General features: G+C 41.7%; 2 protein-coding genes, 1 long non-coding RNA gene and 1 pseudogene across 6 annotated transcripts in view; 3 read left to right on the forward strand and 1 right to left on the reverse strand.

Moving 5' to 3' along the window:
• LOC141580618 (uncharacterized) overlaps window positions 1-11,356 on the forward strand; it is a 41,548-nt gene extending 30,192 nt beyond the window's left edge. For both annotated transcript variants that reach the window (XR_012512876.1, XR_012512877.1), the window contains one exon: window positions 1,665-11,356. This is a non-coding gene — a long non-coding RNA (uncharacterized LOC141580618). The remainder of the gene's footprint in view (window positions 1-1,664) is intronic.
• KLLN (killin, p53 regulated DNA replication inhibitor) lies at window positions 11,354-13,849 on the reverse strand. Its single transcript, XM_003922536.3, has 2 exons — window positions 12,830-13,849; window positions 11,354-12,798 (listed from the first exon to the last, which is right to left on the reverse strand). Exons 1-2 carry the CDS (start codon window positions 13,302-13,304, stop codon window positions 12,635-12,637), a joined length of 639 nt encoding a protein of 212 aa, XP_003922585.2. The 5' UTR covers window positions 13,305-13,849; the 3' UTR covers window positions 11,354-12,634.
• A 278-nt stretch (window positions 13,850-14,127) lies between these two features.
• LOC141580617 (PTEN upstream open reading frame MP31-like) lies at window positions 14,128-14,647 on the forward strand (annotated as a pseudogene).
• PTEN (phosphatase and tensin homolog) overlaps window positions 14,578-20,347 on the forward strand; it is a 102,913-nt gene continuing 97,143 nt past the window's right edge. Inside the window, exon 1 of one of the 3 annotated variants that reach the window (XM_074382534.1) lies at window positions 14,578-15,364. In XM_074382534.1, the coding sequence (XP_074238635.1) occupies window positions 15,286-15,364 (79 nt within the window). In that variant the 5' untranslated portion in view covers window positions 14,578-15,285. The remainder of the gene's footprint in view (window positions 15,365-20,347) is intronic. The other 2 variants (XM_074382533.1, XM_074382535.1) reach the window with 2 other exon arrangements.

The raw sequence follows: 20,347 nt of genomic DNA on the forward strand, positions 1-20,347 counted from the left end.
GATATCATTAGTATTTTTTATAATCAAGTAAATACTTTTAAATTTTGATAATTATTCAATATTAAAAAATCAACTGGGCTTTAAAAAATGGGTTTATATAAAAATGGGTATATATAAATGAATTTTACATATTCCTAGAAGGAGACAAGTTCAGCATTAGATCAATTATCCCTAGTTTTTGCTTTTATGTTGTAAACACTGAGTAGTATTATTCACATAAGTAGATGGTGATTGGAAGGAATTGTTTTAGCATTGTTCCTCATTTATTTGAAAGGTTCCCAAATTATATGTCATACATCACTTAGTGATATTATTTTTAATGATTTTTCAATGAATAGTTTGAATAGGTTCTGCTTCAATTTACCAGAAAAAAAATTAATGTTAAACAGGGTAATTTTCAAAAGGGTTTGTTAGTAAAATCATTCAGCTACTTAGCAGCAATATCATTATTGCAGATGGTCTCTTTACCTCCTTGCAGGTTTTTACACTTTCAGGCAGGACATCGTTTTAGCATTCAGATTCAGATGGAGAAGGGTATTCTGTTCTCTTTTAAAGTGGGATAAAGGGCACTGTGAAAGGGGAGATGGGGACAAGGAACTACTAGGTCCTCTTGACTACACTAGTTCTCAGGCACTTCAGATTTAGGAGAGAGTATATATGGAAGTTAAAGATCTGGAATTAATTCTCTTGAAACTAAGAGCCTTATTTCTCCAGTTCGGAGACGACTACTCTCATGTTTATACTCAGAAGTGGAATTGCTTATGTTGGAATTTCCTAAGCTGGGTGACTGTTTCACTGAAGCCACATCACTGAGGACATTGTTGTGCCTCTCAAGGACTCAGGAACAGCCCCTCTGAAGGTCCATATATGTAAGCCTTAGGAATCTTCTAAATTTGGGGAAATCTCTTGGTCACCTTATTTAAATAACTAATGAGTAGTGACTAATAAGTAGTAATCCATCAGTGTTCTGTGAGACACCAATTTCTTTCTATAATTTGCTTTTGACAACTTCTGGAAGTATTTTTATTCATGATTTCAACAGTTTTTTCTTTAAAGGGCGTCATTAGTCTACCATCATCCAAGATGTTATACAAAGACAGTGCTGTAATTCATTTACATTGAGTTCCCTGAAGCACAAATACCTTTAAGGGCTTTACCTTCTATTAGTTGCAGAATAAACAGATGTCTAATGGAGAAGGTTATTAGCAATAATTCCTGCAGTTTGGGAGAACTAGGGGTCAGGATTGCTTGACTTAGCTTCTGAAACAGACTCAAGCCCGCTAAACTACCAACGTAACTACATCCAGAAATCTGCAAACCAGAAAATATTTTGAATAAGGCAAAGGACAAAAAAGAATAAGGCAAACACTTTCTGGTTTACAGATTTCTGGATGTAGTTGCAAAGGACAGTACATTTTGAAAACAGAATAATGGCCATTCTCAAGCAGGACTCAGTTTAATTCTACTTGAAAAGAGTGAAAACATTTAATTTGACAAATTCAAGTCATAAGGAAAAGTTGACCAGTTAATAGGAAAATGCCACAACATTGTAAAGTAAACAAGATTTGAAATGCAGACAATCCTATTTTACAATGAACAAGTCTATAAGAACACAAGAATAAGGCACATCTTAATTAAGTCCTCCCTCCTACTTGTTTCAACAGGTGATATAAGAAAAGAGTGGTCCCATGAGCTGCAGCAGCCGGTGGCCTGGGGCTGCATCCTGGAAGCTAGCCAAGACAAAGATACCATGTCCAGAAAAGAAATTTCAGATAAGACTTATGACTCGGAGCCATGTATGTAAATGAAGTTTTTTTTTTCTCTGAAAATGATCTGTTTCTATCCATTAGCTTTCTTCCAGTTCCCTGACTTTATAAAATTTATGTTAACAATTTGAAATATTCCCAAATTAATTTTCAAATACCATGACTTTACTTACAGACTTCCTTTTTCTTTAGGGTTCCCTGCAATGCAAACTTGTACCTTTAAGAAATGTAAACATGTAAGCCAAGTGCAGTGGCTCACACCTGTAATCCCAGCACTTTAGGAGGCTGAGGCAGGTGGATCACTTAAGGTCAACAGTTCAAGACCAGCCTGGTCAATATGGTGAAACCCCATCTCTACTAAAAGTACAAAAATTAGCCCCATATATTGGTGTGCACCTGTAGTCCCAACTACTTAGGAGGCTGAGGCAGGAGAATCACTTGAATTTGGGAGGCGGAGGTTGCAGTGAGTCAAGATTGCCCCACTGCACTCTAGCCTGAGCACTCCATCTCAAAAAAATAAAAAGAAAGAAAAAGAAAAGTAACAAAGTTAGTACAATTAAGTAACCGAAATCTACAAAACAGAACTGTTGTGTTGTATTTAGAAAAGATAAAATTTCCCTCCTAAATTAGCTCTGATAACCTTAGGTTTTTCTGTGGTATTGTTTCTGAAGTTCCTACAAGACAAAAAAATCTAAATCACAATAGGAGTATTTTTAGAACTTATTCTGTTGATCCTAAAACATTATTTAATAAGAGACTTTTAACTGGGCTGGGTCTAGAACTGCTTTATTATTTAGTGTAACCATGAAATTAAACAGTGGTCTACCATTGGGGACCATCGTTAGATTCAAAAAGATTAAATATAAATTAAAGTTACTACACATTTATATGGTTGAAAAATCAAAAGGCACAAAACAACAGCATCACATATGATATCAATTGTGGCCCTTGCAGTTGCATAACTTGGCAGTCCTGTGTATGTCATCTTCCCATGGGATCTCTCAGTCATATCAGTTTCTTGTATATTAATAAGGGGAATCTTGAAATAGGTCAGGAGAAAGAAAATAGGGATTGGAAGAAAGAATGGCAAGAGAGGGCAGGAGAAAGGAGAGTGGAAGGATGGATGAAAAGCGGGAAAGACTGAGGCCTTATACAGGGGACTGGGAACTTTCAACCCTCTCTCAAAGTTGTTCTTGGTGTGTGTGTATATATTTGCATATGAATAGAAGAGGAAAAAATGGAAAGGGGAAAAAAAGCCACTTATCTGGGGAAGGATAGTGGTGAGCCCCACAGAATTTTTAACTTAGTGCATGTATTAGTTGAATAAAGTTCCTTGTATTGCTTTTTCTTATATCACTTTTATCTAGATTCAACCAAGAATATGTTAGTATTTTGAGATTTAGGTTTTGGTGAAAAATCCAAAGCTAATAAGCATATTTGTGCAAGAAAGGGAAGCAGATATGCAGACCTCTACCACCTCATACCAGAGACAAACTAACCTTTCTCCAGCACAAATTGGCCTGATGAAATCTAGAATTAAGCTTTCTCTCAGCACTGACCTGCCTCAGACTGCAAAGAGTTTCTCTAACTCATTTTGAGCCATAATGAAAGTGCTGACTCTAACTGTATGGCAGTATTTTCATTGACTCCAACTCTTCAGCAGGTGGCAGCGTTCTCCTTGCTCCCTGTGGGTTTGGTGTTTTCCTTCCTTTCAAAAGAGCACAGGCCTCACAGTCCCTTTTCTGTCTTCAGTCCACACATAATGGCTGCCTCCCTTATATTCTTGTCTGAAAGACACTCTCTCAGTTGTCTTAGGAACTGAGGAGAAACAAATTTGCAACATGTGGCAATTCATGTTTTCATGTTTGATCCTTAAGGTGCTAAGCATCATGGGCTAATTTCAGGACATTTAAGGTTAGAGAGTGAACATCTGGACTCATTCATTCACTTATTCCTGTTTTTCTCTATCCAAACCGCTATTTATCATCTCTACTTAAGCAGTCTCCTTGTTTTCTTTGTTCACTCCTTTCCAAGCCTTGAAAAGGTCATTAAAGGCCATCTCTAGTCAAATTTCTACTAATTCGTTTAGGTTTCTATAAAAGCTAGACTTTCTTCCCATCATATTCACTGATGGGTTATCAGGAAATTCTTCAGGCTCCAACTGAGAATACCTCACTGAGCTGCTATGTAATCTGGGGCATATAAACCCTTTGGCCTAAGTTTCTTCATTTGTAAAATGAGATTGGTGAACTATGAAGTTTTTTCTAGCTCTTATGAACTGATGATAAAGCAGTCTGCCACTATCTTCAATGGAAGAAGATGGGAGAACTGTGGTGTCATATGATTATTTTTGGAGGACATTTTCTTTGAGAAGCAAAAGTTATTAAATAGCATAAAGAGTGAAAAATAGATTTGGTCAGGATCATTGATCTGAGGAAGAGAGGGTATTCAGGATAAGATACAGCCTGTCTACCACACAGCATCTCTACTATGTAGCATTTATGGCAGATATTCCCATATATTTCTATGGTCCAGCAAACACCAAACAGACCTTTATCCTTAAATTCTGGAAATTCTTTGGGGTGCTCATTTATTTTAAAATAAAATTAAATCAAACTTCTTTCCTGATTATTTAATAATTTCTTGATAATAGACATATTTTTTGTTTTAATTCTAATGGATGAAATCACCTTTCTACCTTATAAAAATAATAATCATTGTAAATAACCTTTGAACCATATAAAAAGGAATAAATGAAAAATTCCTCTCCCTTGGAAGCCTTCCCTCTCCATCCTGCCCTCAGAGATAATGTGTTATCTCATCTCTTGTTTATTCTTCCAGATAATTTATATGTATGCGAACACATGTATATATATTATCACTTTTGTTTTATTTCACTGAATTTTAATGAATCTTTTGGGAAATACATTAGTCCTACAGTAGAATTATGAATGTAGAATAGATGAGCAAGCAAATTAAGAAACTAGAAGATTAACGAGCAAAATAGAAAACAACTGAAAACATCCAGTTGCTAATCAAATTGTCAGCTGATAGTTAAATAACAGATATTCTAGGCAGAACTTACCTGAGAGAAGAACCATGTAAAATGGTCCGTTTTGGGGGATATTATAGGGGAGAGGATTAGGGTCATTGTAGAAGATGGCCACCAAGAATTCCTCCATGCCTGTACACGCATGCCACCGTCCCACCAAAAAGAGGTGGAGTCTGTTTCCCCTCCCTTGAATCTTTCTTTGATTCAAGCTTCCCCAGTAGAACTACAGGCACATGCCACCATGCCCAGCTAATTATTTCTTTTTTGTAGAGACTTCGGTCTTGCTATGTTGCTTGGCCTCAGGCGATCCTTTTCTCTCAGCCTCCCAAAATGCTGGGATTTTAGGCATGAGCCACCATGTCTAGCTAATTTGGTTTGTAAATATTTTATTTTAAAAGAATTTTTTTTTTGAGGTGGAGCCTTGCTCTGTCACCCAGGCTAGAGTGCAGTGGCACAATCTTGACTCACTTCAACCTCCACCTCCCAAGTTCGTTATTCTCCTGCCTCAGCCTTCCAAATAGCTGGGATTACAAGCATGTGCCACCATGCCCGGCTAATGTTTATATTTTTAGCAGAGACAGGGTATCACCATATTGGCCAGTCTGGTCTCAAAACTGCTGACCTCAAGTGATCTGCCTGACTTAGCCTCCCAAAGTGCTGGGATTTCAAGTGTGAGCCACTGGGTACAGCCTGCAAAGAATTTTAGACTTACAAAAGAGTTGCAAAAATTACATGGATTTTTTGTTTTTTTGGACACAAGGTCTCACTCCACCAGGCTGGAATACAGTGATATGATCACTGCTCACTGCAGCTGCAGCTTTGACCTTCTGGGGCTCAGGTGATCTTCCTATCTCAGCTTCCCAAGTAGCTGGGACTACAGGCACATACCACCATGCCCAGCTAATTTTTGTATTTTTTGTAGAGACAAGGTTTTCCATGTTGCCCGGGCTAGTGCCAAACTCCTGAGCTCAAGCAATCTACCCGCCTGGCATCCCAAAGCACTTAAATGACAGGAGTGAACCACCATGCCTGGCCTGGTGTGGAGTTTATGTATACTTTTTATCCAGAAGCTCTAGTATTGATAACTTTTTTTTAAGACATGGGGGTCTTGGCCAGACATGGTGGCTCACACCTGTAATCTCAGCACTTTGGGAGGCTGAGGTGGGTGGATTGCTTGAGGCCAGGAGTTCAAGACCAGCCTGGCCAACATGATGAAACCCCATCTCTACTAAAAATACAAAAATTAGCTGTGTGTAGTGGCATGCATCTGTAATCCTAGCTACTCAGGAGGCTGAGCTAGAAGAATCGTTTGAACCCAAGAGGTAGAGGTTGCAGTGAGCTGAGATTGCACTGTTGCACTTCAACCTGAGCAACAGAGTGAGACTCTGCGCCCACCAAAAAAAATTCCTGCTTTCAACAGATAGGGCTCTCACTATGTTGTCCAGGCTGATCTTGAACTCCTGGGTTCAAGCCATCCTCCTGCTTTAGCCTCCTAAAGAATCAGCATTACAGGCATGAGCCACTGTTCCTGGCCAATAACTTATTAATAGCCACAGAACAATGATCAAAACCAGGAAATTAACACAAAGTGCAAACCTTATATGAAATTCACTTGTTTTTCTAGTGATGTTCTTTTTCTGTTCCAAGATTTAAGCCAGGTTCCCACACTTGAACTTAGTTGATATGTCTCCTTAGTCTGGGGAAAAGACTCATAATAAAGGCCGTTAAGAGCAGTGAGAAAATTGCTATGAAAGTTGGAAAAATCATGTTAGTAGCAGCAAAATGTTTGAAAGCCCTTGTTGCCAAATGTATGGTAAAACATAGAAGACAGAGAGTGTACCTAATAAACTTGCGGATTTGGCAATATTCAGGCTGAATGTTCAGGTGTCAGTTTGCTTCTTTTAGGGATGTACAAGGATACACAAGTGATATATGATGATATCACAAGAGACAGAGATGTATTAAAAAAGGAACTATTTCATTTTTAAGCAGAGTCTCTTTATGCCAGAAAGACTCTTAAAGTAAGAAATGGCCTCAAGGCCCTGCCTGTAGAATTGGCCTCAAGGTAAAGATCCTATCAAGGTGCTAAGACCTCGAAAATATTTAAGATACTGTCTCACATCTACACAAAAGGTCTTCTAAGAATCTTAAGGGCTGTCCCACAGTAGCCACATCTACAAGTCCACAGTAGATAGAGGTTTTTTTAATTTTAATTTTTAATTTTTTTCAGAGACAGAGTCTCGCTATGTTTCTTAGGCTGGTCTCAAACTGCTGGCCTCAAGCAATCCTCCCACCTTGGCCTCCCAAAGTGCTAGGACTGTAGGCAGAGAGGTTTGTTTTTGAAAGAATTATAGATGTTGCTTTGTGGGCAAAAAGTGAACTCCAGTAAGAGTCACAAAACTATAGAGTTACATGGATAAAACTGCACTAGCTTGGACTAAGGAAGAGACAGTTCAAAATGAAAAAACCTTCCAAGCCCACAACTTTCTTTGGGCAGGAAGCAGGCTGAGAGAGTTATTCAACTGTAAAAGGAAGGCAGTTCCTTATGAAAAAGGAAAATTGATTCAGAGGTCCTAGTCTAGACCCCAGAGGGTGGAGCTAAGAGCTATTGAGAACAATGCATTGGGAAACTATTCTGAGGAAGGCCAACCTAGGCAGTAATGGAAAACTTGATTCGCAGAGGACCGGTGACAGTGCTTGGCCGGATTTCAGAATTGCTATGAACTAATGACTGCTATATGCCTTCCATTTTTCCCATTTTCAAACAGGCATGTCTACTGCAGTTATCCTATCCCTTTTTCAGCATTGTATGTTGTATATGTAACTTGTCTTTTAGTTAACAGGACTCCAGATGAAGAGAAGCTACGTCTGAAATGCCTCATCCACATCTGGGTCTAGTATTACTAGATCCTGAACCTTAACACAGATACTATACAGAATGATAGTTCTGGAGAAAGGAAGTGAGTGTATTCTGTATGGGGGGGGGGGTGTGTGTGTGTGTGTCCACATATGTACATACAGATACTGTTATAGCTGGAGGATGGATTATGACAGACTGTTCCCCAAATTGACTGGCAACAAATTCTTTTATCCCAGCCACTACTTCCATCAAGGAATAGAGTCTCTTTCCTTTCTTTTTGAATCTGGGCTGTCCTTGTGACTTGCTTGGCCAAGAGAATGCAGTGGAAGTGACATTCTGGGACTTCTGAACCAGGATTTAAGAGACCCTGTTGTTTCTGCTGTATTCTTCTTGGGATCCAGGCACTGTGTAAAGAAGATTGGGCTGGACCACTGAATAATGAGCAACCACACCAAGAAAGGAGACTCCTAAACATTTTTTAGCTACTCCAGCTGAGGTCCCAGGCATGCAGGAAACCATCTTGGATATTCCAGACCCAAGCAAATTCACTGCTGAGTAAAGCATGTCTGACCCTAACTGATGTCATGGGGGAGCCAACCTGCCCAGCCGTGGCCTTCCCCAGTTGCAGAATTGTGAGAAAATAAATGGTGGTAATTGTTTTGAGCCACTGTTTTAAGTGGCCCCCATGATAACAGTTTGGGTCAGACATGTGCTTTATTTAGGGATGAGTCTGGCTGGGTCTGGAATGTCCAAGATGGCTTCCAACATGTCTGGGATCTCAGTTAAAGTGGCTAAAATGGTTAAGAACTCCTTTCTTGCTGTGGTTGCTCATCATTCAGTGGTCCAGCCCAATATGCTTTACACAGTGCCTGCATCCCAAGAGGAAGAAAGCAGAAAGTTTCAAGGTAATTTGTTATGCAGCAATAGATAACTGAAAACAATTACCCAGCCAGGTGCAGTGACTCATGCCTGTAAGCTCAGCACTTTGGGAAGCAGAGGCAGGATGATCCCTTGAGGCCAGGAGTTCAAGACCAGCCTGGCCAACATGGCAAAAACCCATCCCTACTAAAAATACAAAAAATTAGCCAGGCATGGTGGCACATGCCTGTCATCCCAGCTACTCCAGAGGCTGAAAACAGAGGTTTCAGTGAGCTGAGATCATGCCACTGCACTCCAGCCTGGGCAATGGAGTGAGATTCTGTCTCAAAAACAAAACAAAACAATTATCAAATGTCAGGGTATTTTTATTGCTTTACCTTTTCTCTGTGGGCCGGGAAGAGGTTGTAACAATGTCAGCCAAAGAAGTCAAGTTTTCAGTGCAGACTAAATTCCATGACGGTGAACACTATATGCCATAGTAGTCACTGCTCTGTCCATAGAGCTTAGAACAATACTGCCACATAATAGGCTCCCAAATATTTGTTGATTAAATCATTAAATAAATGAATCAAGATAATATTCCCTACCCTCAAGAGGATGGACAAAAAAGATCCTTTAAATGGAGTGTGGAGTCTTAATAAGGGAAAAGAAATAAAGAAAAAGCAGATAAGCTGTCAGTCTGCCTTTTTTCATGGTCCAGGGCTATCTGTCCCATGCATTTTCTCTTTGAAAAAGGTGCTTTTTTTGTGATGCCTCAGAGGCCAGAAGGATGTTTTGAAGAGGAAAATTGTAGGAGTTAGGCAGAGCAGGGTCTTGGCTCCTTCTTAGTGTCCTTCTACTAGACAAATTTGGGCTATTCTGCAGAGGTTGCAGTGAGCTGAGATCATCAGGAACAAAGAAAAACTCCATCTCAAAAAAAAAAAAAAATTCTGGGCTATTCTATGAAGCACCTGGTAGGTGTCCCAACATTTGCTAGTATATGGGAATTACCTTTTACTATTATTGGAAGGTCTGAAAAGCAAACTATGTGTTCCACATGGCTAGAGTTAGTTAGTATTAGGGGGAATAACTGGTAGCCAATGTTAGCTTGGAGACTAATACAGTCAAAGCTGTCTTGTCATGTTAGGTCTTTTTTATTTTCATTGCTCCATGGTCTAAGACAAAATTTCTGAATGTCACTTGGACACAGCGATTCCTTGGTCTGCTCTGTGGTTCTCAGGAGCAACCAACTAAACCCTTATTTTTCTGAGAATGATGATTTCATACAGCACATCTCTCTAACAAGATGTGAAAGATGACACCGTGCCATCTGAAATAGCTTCAGGAGAGATTTGGGACATGGGAAGCTTGTAGACAATAATGGAAAATTCTCTTTTAGAATGTAGTTCCTTGTATGACCCACAGTATCGCCTTTTGGAGAATGTCTTCAGAAAATTATCATTATTGAAATAACAATAATGGTTGTTATTAGGATAAATGAAATGATGGGGAAACCTCTGCCAAGACCCTTGGCAGAATGGGCTTAAATTCAATCCAATGATTATTATATTTTTATAAAACAGTAAACAGAAATAGAGAAGATTGTTTAAAAATTAAAGCCATTGAGTTAGATCCCTTTTTGAAAGGTCAGTGTGTGGGAGACGAGAAAGGCACTATAACAATCAGAGTGTTTACACAAAAGACATTTTAACAGAGGACCTACAAAGAGCACATCACGTATTTATATTATCCACATCAAGTTGCTGGTCATTTTGCTTATCAAAGAAAATAAGAAAGTTTACTTGGACATTATTTTGGCTTAGTAAAAATAGAGTTTTGGAATTAGCTGTTAGAAACTGTAATTAAAGCTGGTTTATCATGCTCACTAATTATTCTACGTAGTCATCCTGAAGCTTTATATAATTCTCCCTTTGTTACAAGCTTCTACTTCTCACTATGGCATTCTGGTTCTGAATCCAGACAGGTAAAGAACTGAAGTGCTTGGAGACCAGTGTATTGTAATATATGTACAGCCAAGCAGGTATTTTCAATTGAACTTAAAAATATATGTATTTTTGAAACTTTCTTTACTTTAGATAGAGCCAGCCATTTAGGGAGAAAGGTAAAGAAAAACAAAAAAATTGGAAAAGGATGCATCAGTATTTCTTTCAGAAACACTAGGTACAGGAGGAGGATTTTATTCAGCAGCTTCTAATAACCACCTGATGTTGCTGTCAGGATGGCCAAATATCTGCCAACATTGATGATCCTTTCATATACCACTAGAGAGAAGTAGAGGGACCTGATGTTTAGAGAAGCAGCAAACCATTTTCCATTTTTTTCTTTAGCCAGATGGAAGTACTTATAGGCTGGTCTCATATTCCAGCACTTTAATGCTGGTGATGCAAATCCTCTCTGCTCCAGAGTAACTCTGCCATGGAATCGAAGAGGATCCTCTCACACCAGGAATAGGAATGCACCTTGTTTCATTTTCTTCCATGAAAGCGGATTTCAGAGGTTCTCAAATGCTATGATACTAATTGTCACTTAGGGTAGGCTTGAGGGGAGGGGCAGGGTAGGGCAATGCTAATAACAGGGACTCTGGGGACAAGATCAGCAACCTGAGAAACAAATGTGAGACATTTTACCCTTCCCTAATCTACTCCCCTTTTAAAGGTTCATCTTCATTTCGCCTTTTTCTACCACACGCTAGTTGATAAGCACAGCCGTTTTTTTTTTTTTTTTTTTTTTTTTTTTGGAGACAGAGTTTCACTCTTGTTACCCAGGCTGGAGTGCAATGGCGCGATCTCGGCTCACCGCAACCTCCGCCTCCTGGGTTCAGGCAATTCTCCTGCCTCAGCCTCCCGAGTAGCTGGGATTACAGGCACACACCACCATGCCCAGCTAATGTTTTGTATTTTTAGTAGAGACGGGGTTTCACCTTGTTGACCAGGATGGTCTTGATCTCTCGACCTCGTGATCCACCCGCCTCAGCCTCCCAAAGTGCTGGGATTACAGGCTTGAGCCACCGTGCCCGGCTAGCACAGCCGTTTTTTACCATGCAATCTAATAGAACACCTAGACATCATGAACTCCTTATCCTTGGTTATTTGTAAAATAATGAAATCTGTAGTTCACTCTAGGCTATGTGGACAGAATCTGCATCTTTGGAAACCAACTGGAGGCCTTTCTCTTATTCTTTTCTGGTTGCTTTCCATTTCCTTTTCCCCTGTGTCCTTGGCTTTCCCGAGCTGACCAGAAGTATGCACAAAACCAAACTTCAATAAATATCAACACTGAAGCTTCAGCAGGTTGTGAACTCCTGCAGAGCTATCTTAAATGCTGTATATAAGTGCAAAGTTTTATGGAGCCTCAGAGATCTCTAAGAACACTGTAAATAGTCCAGGTTTAATTAGTAGTCCCGGAGTTAGGTAATGGCCTGTGGCTTTCTGCGCTAGGTCTCTTGGGGTGTCTAGTTTTCAGAGGTTGCCTGCAACTACTACGTGCACATTATACAGTCCTCTTTCTCAAATACAGCATAAATCCTCTTCAGACTTTCCTAGGCACCTACTCACAATTACTGAACACACATGCAGATTGATTCGCACTCTCTCAAATTTTGAAAAACAATTCTGTTCTTCAACCTAGGTCTCGTTAGATATTTTTTGACTCATATTGTCATTTGGAGTTCTACTTCCTAAGGGAAATGAAAAAACAATAATATCCTAGACGGGTGTTGATGCTCATTCTCTTTAAGCGGGTCGACTACTTGCTTTGTAGTCCTTGACTGCTGGAGTGCGAAGTAAAATGAGTGCGATCCAATTCTCAGCATTTTTGAACCAGCTCTCTCACGGCGACAGGTCAGCCCAATCGGGGCTGCAAGCAGACTTGACAGGTTAGTTCTGGGCTGACCGCCATGGAGTAGGTTCTCAGACCAGATAAGTCACTTAGCTGAGTCTACAGTAGGTGGGGCACGCTCACCAGCTCAGGGGTAGTGACTCGACGTCTGTTGCAACAACGGAGAATGCAAGCTCCGGGCTGCAGCAGGAGATAACCCGCGAGCACAGAAGCAAAGGGTTCGTCCTACGGGGCAGGGCATCAGCCAGGCGGAGGACCGAGACCCCTAGCGCCCAGCTCCTTTTCCCACATTTGGGAAGGCGCAGTGTAGGTCGACCTAGAGCAGAGTCTCAGGTCTCGGTCCTTTGGCTTGCTCTTAGGGTAGCAGGCAAGGAGTAGCAGGCAAGGGACCAGCTTGGGAACTTAGGGTAGCAGGCAAGGGACCAGCTTGGGGATTCTCCCCGCGTTCCGTAAGAATCGGCGGCAGCCAGCAGGCGGGGAGGCGGGGGCACGTGTTTGTATGTGGGTGCTTGTGTAACCAGCTCCCCAAGCGCCAGCCCCGACAGCGCTCCTTCGGAAGGCTCGTCCAAACCCCTGTTTCCGCCGCGGCGAGGGAAAGGCCGGGGTCCCGCTGCCTGCACCCGGCGAGAGCACCCTGAGCAAAGGAAGAGTGGTTGCCTCCGGAGGTATCACTGGGGAGTGGGAATTTGGAAAGTTCCCCAACTAGGAACTCACGTGACCTCCTTCGAAAAGTAGTTCCGACTGAGGCCCATGTATCCTTCCACCCCCTTTTGAAGCCTCCTAGGTCTCCTCGCTCCGCCCACTCGCTGGGCTGCAGCTTCTTACCGTTCCGTACTTTCCACTCGGCCCGGTAACCCCGAACGCGCACGGTCTGGCCGGGGCGCGTGGAGCCTGGCCCCGGGCGATCCATCCTGCCGGGTTTTCACGGCGGCCAAGAAGGGGCGGGGCTAGGCGGTCTCTAAGGACCGAGCTGGAGTCCGACGCGGCGAACTGAGTTGGAGTCTGTCTGATGGGAAAAGATGCTCGACTATCCTGGGGGCACCGGAGCGGGCTCAGGAGAGTGCTGCGGGGTGCGTCCCACTGACGGGGATCCCCGTGCAGTTCATTTAAATAGGTGCCCTTTGGGCCGTGGAAATTCAAGGGCGATGTGTTCACGTTCAGCACGGTCGGCTGAGAGCTTTCATTTGTAGGGCAAACGAGCCGTTACCAGGGGAAGCGAGAGGTGGGGAGCTGCAAGGGAGCCGGATGAGGTGATACACGGTAGAGACACAATAGCAGGTTGCTCTTTGTGCTAAGACTGACACCTTGAGGACACGGGGGGGTGTGGGGGAGATATCTAGGCAAAGACTGCTACAGTCAAATCTCTGCGAAGGATTGTGATCCGACAACGGTGCAAAAGGAGAGAGCGAATGGAGGTCACGCCGCGGAAATCCAGGGGCAGAGACGGGGGGCGGGGAGGGTATTCTGCATTTCCCTATAAACTGACTAGTGTGGCCACCTGGTTCTTTCCACCTGTGCACAGGTAACCTCAGACTCGAGTCAGTGACACTGCTCTACGCACCCATCTCAGCTTTCATCATCAGTCCTCCTCCCCCGCCCCGCAACAGCCTACCCTGCCTCCGGCTGCGTTTCTGGGCAGAGGCCGAGGTTTAGCTCGTTATCCTCGCCTAGCGTTGCTGCAAAAGCAGCCGCGGCAAGTGCAGCTGCGGGCGGGCGGCTCGGAACCGACCAGAGCTAGCCCCCTGCAGCCACACTGGGCATGCTCAGTAGAGCCTGCGGCTTGGGGGCTCTGCCCTCTCACCTGGGGCTTCAGCTCCTGCCCCCTCCTACCGCCCCGGTGGTGCCTTTCCCTCCCCCGGCACGGTCCCGTCGGCCTCTCGCTCGCCACCCGCCTCCCTTCGGTCTCCGGAGGCGCCAGGTCTCCCGGCGCGGCGGCGGAGGGGGCGGGCAGGCCGGCGGACGGTGATGTGGCGGGACTCTTTGTGCACTGCGGCAGGATACGGGCTCGGGCGCCGGGACGCGACTGCGCTCAGTTCTCTCCGCTCGGAAGCTGCAGCCATGATGGAAGTTTGAGAGTTGAGCCGCTGTGAGGCGAGGCCGGGCTCAGGCGAGGGAGATGAGAGACGGCGGCGGCCGCGGCCCGGAGCCCCTCTCAGCGCCTGTGAGCAGCCGCGGGGGCAGCGCCCTCGGGGAGCCGGCCGGCCTGCGGCGGCGGCAGCGGCGGCGTTTCTCGCCTCCTCTTCGTCTCTTCTAACCGTGCAGCCTCTTCCTTGGCTTCTCCTGAAAGGGAAGGTGGAAGCCGTGGGCTCGGGCGGGAGCCGGCTGAGGCGCGGCGGCGGCGGCGGCACCTCCCGCTCCTGGAGCGGGGGGGAAAAGCGGCGGCGGCGGCGGCGGCGGCGGCGGCGGCCGCGGCGGCTGCAGCTCCGAGGAGGGGGTCTGAGTCGCCTGTCACCATTTCCAGGGCTGGGAACGCCGGAGAGTTGGTCTCTCCCCTTCTACTGCCTCCAACACGGCGGCGGCGGCGGCGGCACATCCAGGGACCCGGGCCGGTTTTAAACCTCCCCTCCGCCGCCGCCGCACCCCCCGTGGCCCGGGCTCCGGAGGCCGCCGGAGGAGGCAGCCGTTCCGAGGATTATTCGTCTTCTCCCCATTCCGCTGCCGCCGCTGCCAGGCCTCTGGCTGCTGAGGAGAAGCAGGCCCAGTCGCTGCAACCATCCAGCAGCCGTCGCAGCAGCCATTACCCGGCTGCGGTCCAGAGCCAAGCGGCAGCAGAGCGAGGGGCATCAGCTACCGCCAAGTCCAGAGCCATTTCCATCCTGCAGAAGAAGCCCCGCCACCAGCAGCTTCTGCCATCTATCTCCTCCTTTTTCTTCAGCCACAGGCTCCCAGACATGACAGCCATCATCAAAGAGATCGTTAGCAGAAACAAAAGGAGATATCAAGAGGATGGATTCGACTTAGACTTGACCTGTATCCATTTCTGCGGCTGCTCCTCTTTGCCTTTCTGTCACTCTCTTAGAACGTGGGAGTAGACAGATGCGAAAATGTCCGTAGTTTGGGTGACTATAACATTTAACCCTGGTCAGGTTGTTAGGTCATATAATTTGTGTTTCTCTTCTGTGTGTTCAACCTAGGGTGTGTTCGGCTAGACGGAACTCTTGCCTGGTTGCAAGTGTCAAGGCACCGATTGCTTTCTTAGACTGTCTATGTGGTCTCTTCCTGAGGGCTATTGTCCGTTAATACAGAATACAGTACACTGTTAGTTGATTAGCGAGCTCGGTAGTCGGTCTCCTAAATGAACAAAAAAGTAGACGCTTTGAGGTTGAGCATATTTCGATTAAATCTTGGCTTAGGCCCTAGACCAAGGGTGTAATAGATGAGAATAAAATGAAAATTAGTGTTGCACGTACGCATATTGCATCAGAATCTTGCAGTGATTGTTTTAGTTTCCTGGGTTGCATTGATAGATTCTTTTAAAATATGACTGATTTGCATAACTTTAGAAGCAGAATCATTTTCAGTATATATGGTGCACGTTGAGGGCAAAAAGTAGTTTTGTTAATGTTTAAACTTAAGTTATTTACAACTTTGAACTGTATTTAGAAGTTTTGTAGTTTGAAATCAATAGTGCCGTAATATACCTTATAAGGCGTTCTTACTAGATCTTTGTTATATTTACCTTTTTCTCTCCCTATGGGGTGATGTAGGATAGGGCTTGAAATTTGCACTTCAGTAGCATTTAATGTTCGGTGCTCTTGTCATAGACATAGAATGGAGATTGAGTAGTTTTTGATCCCATATGACAATGTCGTGTAGGTTCAAGGGTATTATGTGTAGCAAGTGAAGATTGCAGAGTTAAAACTTCAGTTCATGCTTGAAATTTAAGTATTGTTGTGATGCTAGAATTGCTGCTCACCTTTTTTAGGTTTCAGGTCCTCTGACACTTTTTGGTATTGTTAATTTTACTGGTTTGTGTAGAATGTCAAGTGTATTTTACCAGCTGATATCCAAAATGCCAGCAAGAGGGGTTTACTCCAGCTTTAGAATGTAGATACGTTAGCTTTTTTCATACAGTGTATTAAATTTACTGAGTCAGCTTGTTGAATAAGATAGAAGCTCAAGAATTTTAACAGCGTATAGCTTTAGGTGTCTAAAAGTTAGGCCTTCGGGCTTCAAAAGTTAGTGGTTGTTGAAAAGCATTAATCTTTGCAGTTTCAGGTACAACAGACTGATTTTCATTAAGGATGGGGATGGAGCCCTGCTTTTGCAGAATGGAAAGTATTGACAGGAATGGAGAGCTATTGGTAGGCCAGTGTAAGATATGTGAAAACAGGATTAAGTTATTGGTCTGAAATGACTGAAACATTTAGGCTCTGTCAAGGCCTAAAATTTGGTAATGTGAATTTGGTCATACGAATTGTGGCGGTGGACAATATTTAGCTAAAATTATGTCATTGCATAAGTACTAGCAGAGTACTTTTAATAAAAATCATTTCTTAGCAAACATCAGTTGCATTTTGTTTAAAGGTAGAGTGACAGTACAGTGTCTATATGTCCTGCTAAAAATTGTGGGGAATTTTTTTTTTTTTTTTTTTTTTTTTTTTTTTTTTAAGAAAACGTTTTATATCGGGAGAGGTTTTATTCCCTTGGAGTATGTTAGCTGCATATAAATGTGCGCAGTTAATTTTGCCCAAGTTTTCGTTTTGAAATGAATATAAAACTTAACTAAAGCAGTAGCTTCCCAAAATTTAGTTTTCTGTTAAGTCAAAAGTGATATTTTAAAAGAGTATTTGCAAAGTTTGAAGTCTGCATTAATTGAAAATGTTACTAAGGCTGAACTGGACCCGCTTGCCGGGAAGATAATTATGGAAAAAATTCTTTTGTGACTTCCAAAGCAGTCTTCTATTAGCAGGAATTACCGACAGTCATCCAAACATATAGGAACAAAAAATGAAATGTTTATGTAACTTTAAAAAGTCTCTGAAGAAATTACTGGAATGCTGTCTGGGAGACAAGAGTTCTTTCAGCATTTAAAGTACATACATTTACGGCATTTAAAGTATTACTTTTCCCACTTGATTTAAAATTATCTGGGTTATTAAGACCTTAAAATTATTTTACCAGGTTCTTACGTGTGAGCTGTGACGTGATTGGCATTTTCTTTGATTTCAGAGTATGTGGCATTCTACACATGAAATTTATGTGACTTAAAACTTTCTCTAAAACTGTACTTTTAGTTATGATATGCATAGAAAGCAGTATCAAATACTGCGTCAGATGACTAATAATTTCTAGAGTTGTGGTTTTATTGAACCCAAAGTTGATAATGAAAAAAAGTCAGTAAGGAAAGTTAATCAATTGCTTGCTTTTTTGATACTTGCACTCCCAATAATTTTTATATTCCAACATACTTGGTTTGCTTGTTTTCTCATTAGTATTTTTCTGTTTATTGGGGTGGGAAGGGATTACAATGATCATTCAAGACTTTGACTTTGGCAGGTTGTAGTATGTGTTTCAGCAACTAACTTGTGAAGAGTTAAATTCCTTTATGAAAGTAGTGATTGGAGTATTTTAATCTGATAAGGAAAGATTAATAATGAAGCTATTTCTCCAAGGAAAATTGAGGACAATAATTCGGTTTTTAAATATTACCACAAACTTAAATTCTAAAAATTTCTTACTAGGGTTTTATACTTAACATTAGTCTGCAATATAGTGCTGAATTTGAGACTATAGAAATATTTAGTGCATTTAGGGTATGTGGAAACTTTACGCTTCTGTTGTGTTTTTATTGTTTGGTAGATTTGCATCTTTTCAAATATTAATCTTCACAGGGAATGCTTTTAACTTGTATAGAGTACAGTGACTATTGAAGTCACCTAAATTACCTCAAGGTAAGTGATTATCAAAATTAATCCTGAGAGTTTAAAAAAAAATACTCTTTGCGATATTTATTTTACGTTGTTTGTGTCTGCTAAGTTATGTTTTCTGAAAAACATGACTGGATGACCTAACTTACAGGCTTCATTTTTCATAGTGCTTATTTAAAAGTAAAGCACAACTGAATGGAATAATGTACAGTTTATTTGAGGAAAAAGGAATTTTATTGCTGTCAAGTTAAAAGTTTGCACAGCAGTATAGTCATCAATGCAGATTTACATTGCTTACAATATAATATTCTAAGTAAATACTAAATGATTAAAGACAATAAAATATGGTGAAGTATGACCATCTTCGTTTTAAACTTAGAAGATAACAGAGAAAGGCTTCTTTATTACCTTTTTAGAGTTTTATTTTTAGTAACATGGGAAAGGCAACTGGTGATATTTTAATTTTTGTATGGAACAGTATATCTGCTTTCTCATAACTACATAAAATATATAAACTTCCTAGTGTTATGAAATTGCTTTTTGGAAGTGAAGAAGTCAATTCTTATTCTCTAAGGTTATTTTGAAATTTGCTTCCATTTGCTGTTTGTTCATTTGGTGATAGCGTAACACTTAAAAAAATATTTTAAGCCACTTCTGAAGTAATCACATCAGTGACTTTTAATGGAGGAGTATGTTAGGGGAAATTCAGTTCACAGAGTTTTAACATTAATTCACTTGAAGTAAACGTCCTATTTTTAAATTTTCATCTCAATCTTTTTAGTAAGACAAAAACTTAGGAAATCAGTTATATTATTGATATTCTGTGTGACTTCAGAGTTTGTAAAGAGAAATGTAGAAGTGTTGCATGCATATGACAGTTTTCTGCTTAATTGAAATGTGTAGCCTCTGTCATACTACAAAGATTTAGCTTCCAGAAAATGTGATATTAACATAGCTTAAGAAATGTATTTTTTTCCCTGTAGAAACCATTTGGTTCAACAAACAGTTCTGAAGTTTTATTATATAGAACCCATTAGTTCTTCCTTTTGTTCCCTTTTTCTTCATTTTTTCTGTTAAACTTGATTTTCAAAGTCAGCATTGAAGAATTCATTTTGTGGTCCAAATTCATTAAGAAAAGATGTTAGGATTTGTTCTGAAGATAGTGACTTAGGAAATTTGTGAGATTGGGGTCAGTAAGTTCTGTTTTACAATGGCTTTCTATCTGGTAGCTTTGAAATTAATGCAGTTGCTATCAGAATAATGTTGAGGTTAGACTAACCTTAAATTGGTAAGGATTTGCTGAGCAAACTGATAATGTTGTCTTTTATATAGGGTGTGTTACTACCACATGTACCTTCTTCCATAGGTGTGAAAAGTATTTTGGCCCACAGTTGGTGATTCTCTTAGTATTAAATATATGCATTCACTAATGTAAAATACTTTCATATGTTGATAAAGGTGAAATTAGTATATTGGACTTGACTATTCACCTTTCCCCTCATTTTCTGAATTTTTTTCATTGGTTGCAGAAGAGGTATTAGTAGTTTCATTCTTTTAAAATAATTTGCACTGGAATAAAAAAGTATTGGCACATATTAATAAGAGTAACAGTTTAGGGGTGAATTAATTTTTTTGGGAAGTTTTAGTTCTGTGTAGTTAAGGTAGACTCTTCATTTGCAACAGTTAACATTAGGACATGAGTGGACTCTTTTTTTTGAGATCTTGTTGCCCAGGCTGGAGTGCAGTGGTGGGATCTCAGCTCACTGCAACCTCTGGCTCCCAGGTTCAGGTGATTCTCCTGCCTCAGCCTCCGATGCAGCTGGGATTACAGGTGCATGCCACCATGCCTGGCTAATTTTTGTACTTTTAGTAGGGACAGGGTTTCACCATGTTGGCCAGGCAGGTCTTGAACTCCTGACCTCAAGTGATCTGCCTGCCTCAGCCTCCCAAAGTGCTGAGCCACTGTGCCTGGCCAACGTTGAGAATAGTGAGAAATGGATATTGTAGCTCTGACTGCTGTCAAAAGAATATTCTTGATCTCTACATAGTGTGAAAAAGAAGACTGTTTACATATTATATTTTA

This window comes from Saimiri boliviensis, chromosome 12 (genome assembly GCF_048565385.1).
Source record: "Saimiri boliviensis isolate mSaiBol1 chromosome 12, mSaiBol1.pri, whole genome shotgun sequence".
NCBI classification, from domain to species: Eukaryota; Metazoa; Chordata; class Mammalia; order Primates; family Cebidae; genus Saimiri; species Saimiri boliviensis.

What these genes read in the sequence shown, in the direction of transcription:
- KLLN (XM_003922536.3), bottom strand. Translation starts at nt 13,304, where the DNA reads ATGGATCGCCCGGGGCCAGGCTCCACGCGCCCCGGCCAGACCGTGCGC. An exon ending in TCTTACGGAACGCGGGGAGA is followed by an intron (nt 12,799 to 12,829) that starts ATCCCCAAGCTG and finishes GCCTGCTACCCT; the next exon opens with AAGTTCCCAAGCTGGTCCCT.